The 11,067-nt window shown below is 39.2% G+C and overlaps 3 protein-coding genes across 3 annotated transcripts; 2 read left to right on the top strand and 1 right to left on the bottom strand.

Annotated features, from left to right (window-relative positions):
- Positions 1-2,661: 2,661 nt before the first annotated feature.
- On the top strand, positions 2,662-4,466 carry LOC113502986 (NPC intracellular cholesterol transporter 2-like). Its single transcript, XM_026884767.1, has 4 exons — positions 2,662-2,813; positions 3,302-3,415; positions 3,731-3,915; positions 4,274-4,466. The coding sequence occupies exons 1-4, from the start codon at positions 2,744-2,746 to the stop codon at positions 4,406-4,408; spliced, it is 504 nt and encodes a 167-aa protein (XP_026740568.1). The 5' UTR covers positions 2,662-2,743; the 3' UTR covers positions 4,409-4,466.
- A 687-nt stretch (positions 4,467-5,153) lies between these two features.
- LOC113502985 (NPC intracellular cholesterol transporter 2-like) lies at positions 5,154-6,994 on the bottom strand. Its single transcript, XM_026884766.1, has 4 exons — positions 6,889-6,994; positions 6,354-6,467; positions 5,924-6,108; positions 5,154-5,341 (listed from the first exon to the last, which is right to left on the bottom strand). The coding sequence occupies exons 1-4, from the start codon at positions 6,956-6,958 to the stop codon at positions 5,207-5,209; spliced, it is 504 nt and encodes a 167-aa protein (XP_026740567.1). The 5' UTR covers positions 6,959-6,994; the 3' UTR covers positions 5,154-5,206.
- Positions 6,995-9,040: 2,046 nt separating this feature from the next.
- LOC113503001 (NPC intracellular cholesterol transporter 2-like) lies at positions 9,041-10,860 on the top strand. The gene is made up of 4 exons (XM_026884781.1): positions 9,041-9,137; positions 9,559-9,672; positions 9,905-10,089; positions 10,673-10,860. Exons 1-4 carry the CDS (start codon positions 9,068-9,070, stop codon positions 10,805-10,807), a joined length of 504 nt encoding a protein of 167 aa, XP_026740582.1. The 5' UTR covers positions 9,041-9,067; the 3' UTR covers positions 10,808-10,860.
- Positions 10,861-11,067: the final 207 nt, after the last annotated feature.

Genomic DNA, 11,067 nt, shown 5'->3' with positions numbered 1-11,067 from the left:
ATAAGCTGCTTATAATTTTTATACTAAACTGACAATTACTTTATCAATATAAGCAATCTGTGTTTGATAGTCTATCTTTTAAATTCGATTATTCATGATCGATATAATATGTATTAGAAGTAATTCCGTTATATCCGTGAGCTTGAACTGCGCTATTTCAATTACTTTTTAAATAGGACTTAGATTTTTTTGTAGTCGGTTTTTTTATGAAACCTCTTTACGCGCGCTTGACTTGGGAAGTAAGCTTGCGAACGCGTGACGTCATCGTTATGAAAAGTGTGATCGGAGGAGGCGAACGGGAGTTGACGGGACATAATAGAAAGAGAGACCAGTGCGCGCGTATATTTCTTTCTCTCTTACTCTTATAGCCATACGTTCCGAATATCTAAGCACAGAGCAGGTTTATAAAGAAGAGCACGAAAGTAGTTTCACTTCAGCCGTTTGGTCATAGCACACTCGTTTTTTTTATAGAAAAGATACATTTAAAGAATGGGCGTCACAAACTTATTACTAAGCTCGATATATAATAAGGGAATGAGGATCACATATCACATGTGACATTTTTAAAACCACGCAAGATAGCTCCTCTCAGCTGGTTTCAAAGAAAACAATAAAAGCTCATACAACACATTTATTATGAAGTTTCAACAAATGCTTTAATGCCATTACTCTAAGCAATGTTAACATTGTTGTCTCCGACCCCGCTGTTGACAGGTCCCACGATCCTGACAGCTCGGATGCACACCACGGAGCTGTTCCTGTCGACGTCGTTAATCCTGAACTCGACCGTTGTTCGAATTTCCTGAAATTAAATGTACCAATGAGTACCAGTGTCTGTTCTATAAGTTCTTTAAGTAGGACTTAGTGCCTCATCAAATCGAGAGGAAGCTATGCCCAGTAGCCAGCCGTCTTGCTCTCACAATGGCAACAGTTCTGAAGGCCTAGAAACGCTACAATTATAAAAGAAACGTTATTAATTGTATGGAGATAACAGAATCCGAACGCTAAGTCACGTGGTCAAATCAAATGAATAGAAGGACTGATAACTGATATGTTAAGAGCTTTACTCGGATTGGATTCAACTAGTAGAGTATTCCCAATCTTCTTTTACAGTGACGATCACGGCATTAAGAATAATATTTCTTATTTAATCAGAATTAGTTACAGTTGCAGAAGCGAGACAGCACTATACATCAAGAGTGGCGTTAAAAAGTGATGGTAGACCTCCAGTACACAACTAAGCAGAGTGTATGGTCACTGGGAGTATACAGGTTCTCGTGTATGCAGGTTGTACATGCTGGGAACCTCATGAAATTAGTAATGATTTGTTTGGGCCTATTACCCTTGCGTCACAATTTTTGTCCTTAGTTCTGTTTTTGGGCTGATAAAGTCATAATAACTATTTTTGGATATTCTGGGTATGCGATTGGAATATATGGGATTTTTTTGAAGGAGCTTCTGATTATATTATATATGGAACTTTTGAAATAAATGCTAAAAACAAATCCATGTTTGACATACCACTGGGAAGGTTGACGGGATGTACATTTTGAGTGCGAACTATATGGTATCATCTTTCTTGACAGGGCAGTTGGTGTTCGTTAAGAAGTTGCAAGTTTCATTATCCTCTAGAGGGTAAGGTATACCGAAGATGCCGGGGAGATAAGCAGTCGCGAGAGTTCTCATCCTATTGATGTTCTCAGCTGAAACAGAAAAGAATAATCATCTTCTAAGGTGTTATAGCGTGATGTTTATCCTTAATCTATATCTATAATAATATATAAAGCTGAAAAGTGTTGAATAAACCATTTATCAAGGAAGGCTATAAACCATCACGCTGCGACTAATAGGAGCTAAGATATAATGGAAAGTGTGAAAAAAAACCGGGCAGGTATACCTAAATCATAACTTATATCTTCTACCCACGGTGACGAAGTCGCGGGCAACAGCTAGTATTTAATCAATCTATTAATTATACCTACTAATTGCAATAAGTCAGCTACTTTAGCACTCTACCATGTTCATAATCCGTCTTTTTAAAGAAACGACTTCTGCGCTGGCGAGTTAAGGTATTCCTTGTGTCGCGGGGGTCGCAAAATCATTCAAGCCACATGCACAAAGACACACAGGACAAGCTTGCGAATCACATTTGTCCTTCGAAGACACTTAGCCCTGCCTTGGTTTCCTCGAAGATATCGCGGCTGCTATGTGGGTTCAACTAGAACGCACGTTGACTGTATGGATAGCCGACTGGTTGAGGTCACTACCCCAAACCCCCTGTGCTCTATGCTGATTCGAGCTAAGCGTGAATGCTTGTTCTGGGTTTGGGTGTCTTTGTGCGTAAACTTGAATTTTTGTGAAAACTCCCGTGACTCAAGGATTAAATTCCTTACAGCGACAGTTATGTTTTAATACCTCTTTACTGAAATCTGGTCTCTAATACCCACAGACAGAGAAAGTAGAAATAGGTCAGCGGACTTTGTCCTATAGCGACACGGTAACTGTTCGTCATAATAGAGGTCACATTGAACAATAACCGACAAACGCGGATGTAAGTAACAGAAACACCTACAAGACAGATGTTTTCATAATTAACTACAAATCGTGATTGAAATGGTAAGATATAATATTAAAACACACTAGTTCAGACTTGTTGGGGACGCGTGGGATAAAGTAATTGTTACTGAAGTATAAATATTGTAGGATAGTCTTCATTCAGTCAAGAAAGGGCTACCAAGTTATAATGTTGAGGTTTGTGGCGCTGTTCTGTGTTGTGGCTCTCGTGAATGGGCAGACCACGCCAGTCGATCTATGTGAGTAGACAAAAATACTTTTAATTAATAATTAACTGTAGTGGTATCACAAGTGACTCAGAAAAAAAATAAAAATACTTTTTATATGGTCTCTCGGTGAAATGCGACTAAGTACATAATTATGATATACCGAGGGCATGATGTGGGGATGTGTCGGACTTGGATTGAAATCAAAGCGAATCTGTCTTTGTGTTTTCTGGAGTAGCGAGCTTGCTTGTACTGGCCAACTCTGGTCGGCTTTGATAATTGAAGGACGTCTTCCAGAGGTTGTGAGTGTGAAGTGACTTCTCCGGGTCCAGTCAGCTGATCATGTGACGAGTTGCCTTCCGGTCATTTTCAGCCACAAGCCCATTAATATTGCTATGATTATTCCGGAATTAGAAGTCTATTGAAATTCGGCCAAGGGAGAAAAACATTCATTGTTTGAACGGTAGACGAATCGTAAATATTTAGCATAAGGTGTTGCAATGTACTTTTTTTGTCGTCAGGTACTGCCAACAGCGGCCTCTTGCCGATGAACACCTACATCGAGGGGTGCGACTCTCTGCCCTGTGACTTGCCACAACTTCAGGATGCTGAAATCAACATCATATTCAGAGCACGTCAGTATTTCAAGGACTGGTAGCGGTTTTTTGTGAAATAGTTGACAAAATAAATTGTGCGTGGACAGAACTTCATTATAACAGCGCATAACAACATTTTTCTATCCATGTTCCCTACTTTGCCAGTTGCCTTTCGGACAATTCCCCTGGTCTAATATATGGGCTCAGGAACTACTTCTACGATTTGAAAAAATATATTTATATTGGATAAAAATAGGAATAGGAGGATTCATATTACTACCAATGAAAAATGTAGGAATGCGAAATCTCGGGGCTAAGATGGAAAATTTCAATTTTAGATGTTTTCTGTTCCAGCTTGGACCATCAACAGGATGAGAACTCTTGCAACAGCGCATCTCCCGGGCATGGTCGCTTTACCTTACCCTCTACAAGCAAATTCCGAAACTTGCAACTTCTTAACGAGCACCAAATGCCCTGTCAAGAAAGATGAAATTGTGCAGTACGCTCTCAAAATGTTCATCCAACCATCGTTCCCAGTGGTAAGTCAAAGATTTCATTTAAGGAGTTTTAAGATACACAGAAAGTCCAAATCCATCACACGGTCTCTTTGACAGTTATGAATATCAGATTTGAAGACATGTGCTGTGACGCAACGATATTGGTCGCAAGCAAGCTATGGTATATGGCATCATGAGCACTCGTGAAAATCTGTTCCACCATCAAAAGTGTAGTCACGGTGACTGAGTACTTATTTCCTACCCTTAACTCGCCGATGATTGCGGTTGGGGAAAAGATATGCCGTACTGCGCTGTGTGTGCACACTGCATATAGCATTGTCTCTTTCTAATGAAGGATAGACACTGGTATTATAACACTCAACTGGTATGTTTCTTTCAGGGAGTTGAATCCACGATCGAGTTCAGGATTAACGACGTCGACAGGAACAGCTCCGTGGTGTGTATCCGAGTGCCTGTCAGGATCGTGGGGCCTGTCAACAGCGGGGTCAGAGACAACAATGTTAACATTGCTTAGAGTAATGGAACTAAAGTATTTGGTGAAACTTCACAAACAATAAATGAATTTTATGAAATACTGTCCTTTTATTTATCTTACGGATGTCGAATTATTCATACTTGGCGATAGATCAGTGTGGAGGCTTGTACGCAAGGGATGTTTTTTTAAAGGAAACGGCTGTAGTGATTTCTAATTAATGTCATTTATTGCCCAGGCAGTCGATATTTATACATCAGTTAAACAAGGATGCAGATGACCCTCCGTCTCGCTTACACATCTACGTCATCCTGCCGCATCTTGATTACTCGAGGTATCGCCCGTCGTACATGGGGCTTCAGTGGTGCGCCGGTGACGGTGAGGCTCGGACGCACGCAGCTTTAAATTAAAAAAGTACGTAGGCCGCCTGAGCCGCGATGTATTTTCAAGCATTAGGTGGCACGGTCGCAGTGGTTGCGCGCCAACGTCCGTGCGCCGCCGCGCCGCTGCTTATACTTATGACTCCCATACCAGTAATGGACAGCTAGCTACCTGAGGGAAATCTTAAAATCTATGTTCTAATGGCCTAGAGAGAGATTGAGACGGGTTAATGACAAACGCGCTGGAATATATAGAGATGACAGGTTAAAGTCATGTAAAGTCAGTTTATCATCAACCCGTCTCAATGTACTGCTGGACATAGGTCATTAGAACATAGAATACTGTCCAAAGCTGGTCTTTCACCAAGCATGAACAATTGGACATCTAATAAGTAAAACGTCAGTACTTCATGAATTTCATTTATTGTCAATTTTCACCAAATACTTTTGAGTCATTACTCTAAGCAATGTTAACATTGTTATCTCCGTCACCGCTGTTGACAGGCCCCACGATCCTGACGGGCACTCGGACGCAGACCACGGAGCTGTTCCTGTCGAAGTCGTTTATCTCGACCTCGAGCGTAGTTTCAATTCCCTGAACAGAAAAATAACTAATGAGTACCAGTGTCTGTTATATGAGTTCTTAAAAGACTCATAAAATCGAGAGAAAGTTAGCAGAATGGCAATAGATCTGATTTATAAGAGCTTTGCTCGGATTAGATTCAACTGGTAGAGTATTCCCAATCTTCTTTTACAGTGACGATCATGGAGTAAATAATCACATTTTTATTAAACCAGTATTAGTTGCAGATAAGCAACACAGCCAAGAGTGGCGCCTCTCTTCCGCAGACGTCTGTCCTCAAAGGTGATGATAGATCTCCTGCACACATCCACGGGAGTGTAAGGTCGCTGGGAATATACAGATTGGCATGTTTGAGGTTGGAAAAGGGAACCTCATGAAATCAGTAATGATTTTTTGGTCCTTTTTTCCTTGCGTCACACTTTTTGTCTTTAGTTCTGTTTTTGGAGGTGATATAGTCATAATAACTATTGTTGAATGTCCTGTTTGGTAAGTGATTAGAATATATCTAAAACAAAAGTCTTTTTTCTATGGGAGCTTCTGTTTAAATAGGAAACTTTTGAAATAACAGCTGAGACAAATCTATGTTAGACTTACCACTGGGAAGATTGGCTGGATGTATATTTTGAGTGCGTACTGTATGGTATCATCTTTCTTGACAGGGCAGTTGGTGTTCGTTAAGAAGTTGCAGGTTTCAGCATTTTCATGTAGATTGTAAGGTATAGCGAGGATGCCGGAGAAATACGCAGTGGCAAGAGTTCTCATCCTATTGATGTTCTCAGCTGAAACAGAAAACTTCTTACTTAGCTCCGAAATGCTAAACTTTTCTTTTACGAGCTTTTATATACTGTTCCCGTTGTCAATCTGTCCGTCGGTCTATAGTCAACTATTGCTTGTTGAATTTTATCCACTCCTCGGTTTTCGATTGTGCTAAAATTTTGCAACATATGTGTATTCCGTGAAAATGCATTATTATTTTGGCATTACTGGCCATTTAGCGGTATAAAAATATACATAGAATACTAACGTGCTTTGAAAGTGATGTTGATGACGGCATCCTGAAGCTGAGGCAGGTTGCATGGCGTCTGGGTGCAGCCCTCGATGTACGCGTTGATCGGCAACGGACCGCTGTTAGCAATACCTGTAGACAAAACATTTACAATCGCCTTTATGCTTTTGCTTATGGTTGGATTTCATTCGATCTTCCAAATGAAGATAAACAGAAACATATACATATGTATATGTTACCGACCAAACCCTATATCAGGACACTGTAGATTTTTTGTCTGGGGGAATGTAGTTCTTCCTATTAATATAGTCCGAACTGTTTTCTCCTAAACCCAAATTGATATAACAGGTTAGGCCAAGTTGATCCTGAGGCACTCTCTAGATAAGACCAGGCTATGCCAGGTAATACTATCACTTATAAGAAGAACTAGGTTCGCCTAGGCAAAACTAGCTTGTCCTGAATTTGGTTCTGGCCGGTTACGTATATGTTTGATAATTTGACAGTTGATTCTCCAATATAAAGTGTTCTTAATATTTAAATAAATGTAACTTACATTGCTTGACTGGTGTGGACTGCCCGTTCACGAGCGCCACAACACACAACAGTAGCACAAATCTCAACATTGTAGTAATCTATTCTTAACTGAATGCATGAATGTAATTTGCTCACATCCATATTTATACTAAATTGATAGTTACCTTATCAAAATCCCAATACGCGTAAGCTAACAGTGAATTTTAATACTAGCTACTGCCCGCGACTTCGTCCACGTGATTAGAAGATCTTGAACCCTCGAAGACTAATTTTCCCCGTTTTTTACACATTTTCCATTGTATCTTCGTCTTATTAGTCGCAGCGTGATGTTATGCAGCCTATACTATAGGCTATATAACATCACGCTGCGACTTATCAAGGAAGGCTATACGCCCTATAGCATTACTTGATAAATGGTCTATTCAACACAAAAATAATGTTTCATTTCGGACCAGTAGTTCCTGAGATTAGCGCGTTTAAACAAACAAACAAACTCTTCAGCTTTATAATATTAGTATAGATTATATCTTCCGATTTCAGTAATGAATCACACAAAAGTCTGATTCACAGGTGTTTCAGTCGCTATCTCTGTACTATATTTATATCCTGTCTTTTTAAAGACTGTTAATAAGATTATTTATAGTATATCTTCCGATGTATAAAATTCCCGTGTTCATTATTAGTATAGATAAGATATAAATATAGCAGAGTTCAAAAGTTGCTGAAACATTTTGTGCATTTTGATGCGTGTATATATCAAATTGCTGACTTCAAACTCATGTCATGCTTTTAGAAGTTGGATACTATCTCCAAGCGCTGATGCCGATCGCAATCCTCATTTTAAACCGACACTTCAAAATCTCGACGTGTGACTATGCTATTGTTATCTTCTTCTTCTAATATACACGGTGATTTTTTAGTCATCTTACAAAAGCAGCCCAGTTCATGTATCCGACGTAAAATACCCCTAGGCGCGATTATTATTTTTTTATCATCAACTAAGATAATAAGTACAAGTAAAATTAAACAAGAGAAATCTGAAATATACTCTTAAAAATGATAAAAACGCCGCCGCCCGCACCCGTCACCATTGTTACAAGGCTAGGACCGCGCTCGCAACAGAGCTGGGTTTCTAAAAAACTACGAATTGCATCATAATATTGGATAAAAATTGCATTTTAAATTTATTCAAATCTCATAAATACCTATTTTTTATCATGAACGTGTTCTAGTCATTGGATACATGAACTGGGCTGCTTTTGTATGACGACTAAAAAGTCACGGTGTATAAAATTCCCGATGTTAGTTACCGTAACCTCCGAAACGGCCGATTTTTACCAATTTTTTTATGCGTATTCAGTATTTTTCATACCCCTAAGTGTTAAGGGTTGCTCACACTAAAAAAACTATTTTATTAGGCAAAAAAACTTTTGCTGGGTCAGCTAATTATATATAACATCCAAGAATCCACCCAGTTATGCTACTGGTAAAAGTCATCACACAGTGGATTTCAATTTAGGAGAAAATGGCTAGAGGAACTAGACTGCTCAGATCTGGTCCCAAATAGTCGTAGGCCCTTGCACCGGTCTATGGAAAGGAAGGAATGATTCAATCGGAATAAAGATAACGCATTAAATATGCGATACAATGATTATAGAAACTGAAACACCTGCAAATCAGATGTTTCCATGATTTGATGGATTTACAGTGATTTATTACTGAAATCGGAAGATATAATCGAGATATAATTATACTAATATTATAAAGCTGAAGAGTTTGTTTGTCTGTTTGTCTGTTTGTTTGAAAGGGCTAATCTCAGGAACTACTGGTCCGAAATGAAACATTATTTTTGTGTTGAATAGACCATTAATCAAGTAATGCTATAGGGCGTATAGCCTTCCTTGATAAGTCGCAGCGTGATGTTATATAGCCTATAGTATAGGCTGCATAACATCACGCTGCGACTAATAGGAGCGAAGATACAATGGAAAATGCGGAAAAAACGGGGAAAATTAGTCTTTGAGGGTTCAAGATCTTCTAATCACGTGGACGAAGTCGCGGGCAGTAGCTAGTATTAAAATTCACTGTTAGCTTACGCATATTGGCGGTACGATTTTGATAAGGTAACTATCAATTTAGTATAAATATGGATGTGAGCAGTTTACATTCATACATTCAGTCAAGAATAGATTACTACAATGTTGAGATTTGTGCTACTGTTGTGTGTTGTGGCGCTCGTGAACGGGCAGTCCACACCAGTCAAGCAATGTAAGTTACATTTATTTAAATATTAAGAACACTTTATATTGGAGAATCAACTGTCAAAATATCAAGCATATACGTAACCGGCCAAAACCTATTTCACTACAAGCTAGTTTTGCCTAGGCGAACCTATTTCTTCCTATAAGTGAAAGTATTAACTGGCACAGCCTAGTCTAATCTAGAGAGTGCCTCAGGATCAACTTGGCCTAACCTGTTGTATCAATTTGGGTTTAGGAGAAAACAGTTCGGACGATATTAATAGGAAGAACTACTTTCCCCCAGACAAAAAATCTACAGAGTCCTGACATAGGGTTTGGTCGGTAACACATACATATGTATATGTTTCTATTTATCATCATTTGAAAGATCGAATGAAATCCAACCATAAGCAGAAGCATAAAGGCGATTGTAAATGTTTTGTCTACAGGTATTGCTAACAGCCGTCCGTTGCCGATCAACGCGTACATCGAGGGCTGCACCCAGACGCCATGCAACCTGCCTCAGCTTCAGGATGCCGTCATCAACATCACTTTCAAAGCACGTTAGTATTCTATGTATATTTTTATACCGCTAAATGGCCAGTAATGCCAAAATAATAATGCATTTTCACGGAATACACATATGTTGCAAAATTTTAGCACAATCGAAAACCGAGGAGTGGATTAAATTCAACAAGCAATATTTGACTATAGACCGACGGACAGATAGACAATGGGAGCTCGTAAAAGGAAAGTTTAGCATTTCGGAGCTAAGTAAGAAGTTTTCTGTTTCAGCTGAGAACATCAATAGGATGAGAACTCTTGCCACTGCGTATTTCTCCGGCATCCTCGCTATACCTTACAATCTACATGAGAATGCTGAAACCTGCAACTTCTTAACGAACACCAACTGCCCTGTCAAGAAAGATGATACCATACAGTACGCACTCAAAATATACATCCAGCCAATCTTCCCAGTGGTAAGTCTAACATAGATTTGTCTCAGCTTTTATTTCAAAAGTTTCCTATTTAAACAGAAGCTCCCATAGAAAAAAGACTTTTGTTTTAGATATATTCTAATCACTTACCAACCAGGACATTCAACAACAGTTATTATGACTATATCACCCCCAAAAACAGAACTAAAGACTAAAAGTGTGACGCAAGGATAAAAGGACCAACAAATCATTACTGATTTCATGAGGTTCCCTTTTCCAACCTCAAACATGCCAACCTGTATATTCCCAGCGACCTTACACTCTCCGTGGTTGTGTGCTGGAGATCTACCATTACCTTTGAGGACAGACGTCTGCGGAAGAGAGACGCCACTCTTGGCTGTGTTGCTTAACTGCAACTAATACTGGTTTAATCAAAATATGATTATTTACTCGATGATCGCCACTGTAAAAGAATATTGGGAATACTCTACCAGTTGAATCTAATCCGAGCAAAGCTCTTATAAATCAGATTTATTGCCATTCTACTAACTTTCTCTCGATTTTATGAGTCTTTTAAGAACTCATATAACAGACACTGGTACTCATTAGTTATTTTTCTTTTCAGGGAATTGAAACTACGCTCGAGGTCGAGATAAACGACGTCGACAGGAACAGCTCCGTGGCCTGCGTCCGAGTGCCTGTCAGGATCGTGGCGCCTGTCAACAGCGGCGACGGAGATAACAATGTTAATATTGCTTAGAGTAATGACGCTCAAGTATTTGGTGAAAATTGTCAATAAATGAAATTCATGAAGTACTGACGTTTTACTTATTAGATGTCCAATTGTTCATGCTTGGTCTTTCGTAAGAATAATTTTAAAATCATAAAGTCGAATCGTGGTGGTATAATATGGGCCCCTTTTTTGAGCCGGCGAGTCACCACCTAACAATTTAATTCCTTTATTATGTTTTTGAAGGCAGATAGAAAGTGAATGATCCCTGGTAGATACCCTATAATATT

The sequence above is a fragment of the Trichoplusia ni genome, chromosome 18, assembly GCF_003590095.1.
Source record: "Trichoplusia ni isolate ovarian cell line Hi5 chromosome 18, tn1, whole genome shotgun sequence".
Taxonomy (NCBI): domain Eukaryota; kingdom Metazoa; phylum Arthropoda; class Insecta; order Lepidoptera; family Noctuidae; genus Trichoplusia; species Trichoplusia ni.
Note: the sequence above shows the minus strand (reverse complement) of the source record. Positions and strands in the feature narration are given on the sequence as shown.

Excerpts from the sequence above, each read along its gene's own strand:
- LOC113503001 (XM_026884781.1), top strand. The coding sequence starts at position 9,068 with ATGTTGAGATTTGTGCTACTGTTGTGTGTTGTGGCGCTCGTGAACGGG. Across the intron at positions 9,138-9,558 it reads GTCCACACCAGTCAAGCAAT|GTATTGCTAACAGCCGTCCG; the intron begins GTAAGTTACATT and ends TTTTGTCTACAG. Across the intron at positions 9,673-9,904 it reads CAACATCACTTTCAAAGCAC|CTGAGAACATCAATAGGATG; the intron begins GTTAGTATTCTA and ends TTTCTGTTTCAG.
- LOC113502985 (XM_026884766.1), bottom strand. The coding sequence starts at position 6,958 with ATGTTGAGATTTGTGCTACTGTTGTGTGTTGTGGCGCTCGTGAACGGG. Across the intron at positions 6,468-6,888 it reads GTCCACACCAGTCAAGCAAT|GTATTGCTAACAGCGGTCCG; the intron begins GTAAGTTACATT and ends TTTTGTCTACAG. Across the intron at positions 5,342-5,923 it reads TCCAGCCAATCTTCCCAGTG|GGAATTGAAACTACGCTCGA; the intron begins GTAAGTCTAACA and ends TTTTCTGTTCAG.
- LOC113502986 (XM_026884767.1), top strand. The coding sequence starts at position 2,744 with ATGTTGAGGTTTGTGGCGCTGTTCTGTGTTGTGGCTCTCGTGAATGGG. Across the intron at positions 3,416-3,730 it reads CAACATCATATTCAGAGCAC|CTTGGACCATCAACAGGATG; the intron begins GTCAGTATTTCA and ends TTTCTGTTCCAG. Across the intron at positions 3,916-4,273 it reads TCCAACCATCGTTCCCAGTG|GGAGTTGAATCCACGATCGA; the intron begins GTAAGTCAAAGA and ends TGTTTCTTTCAG.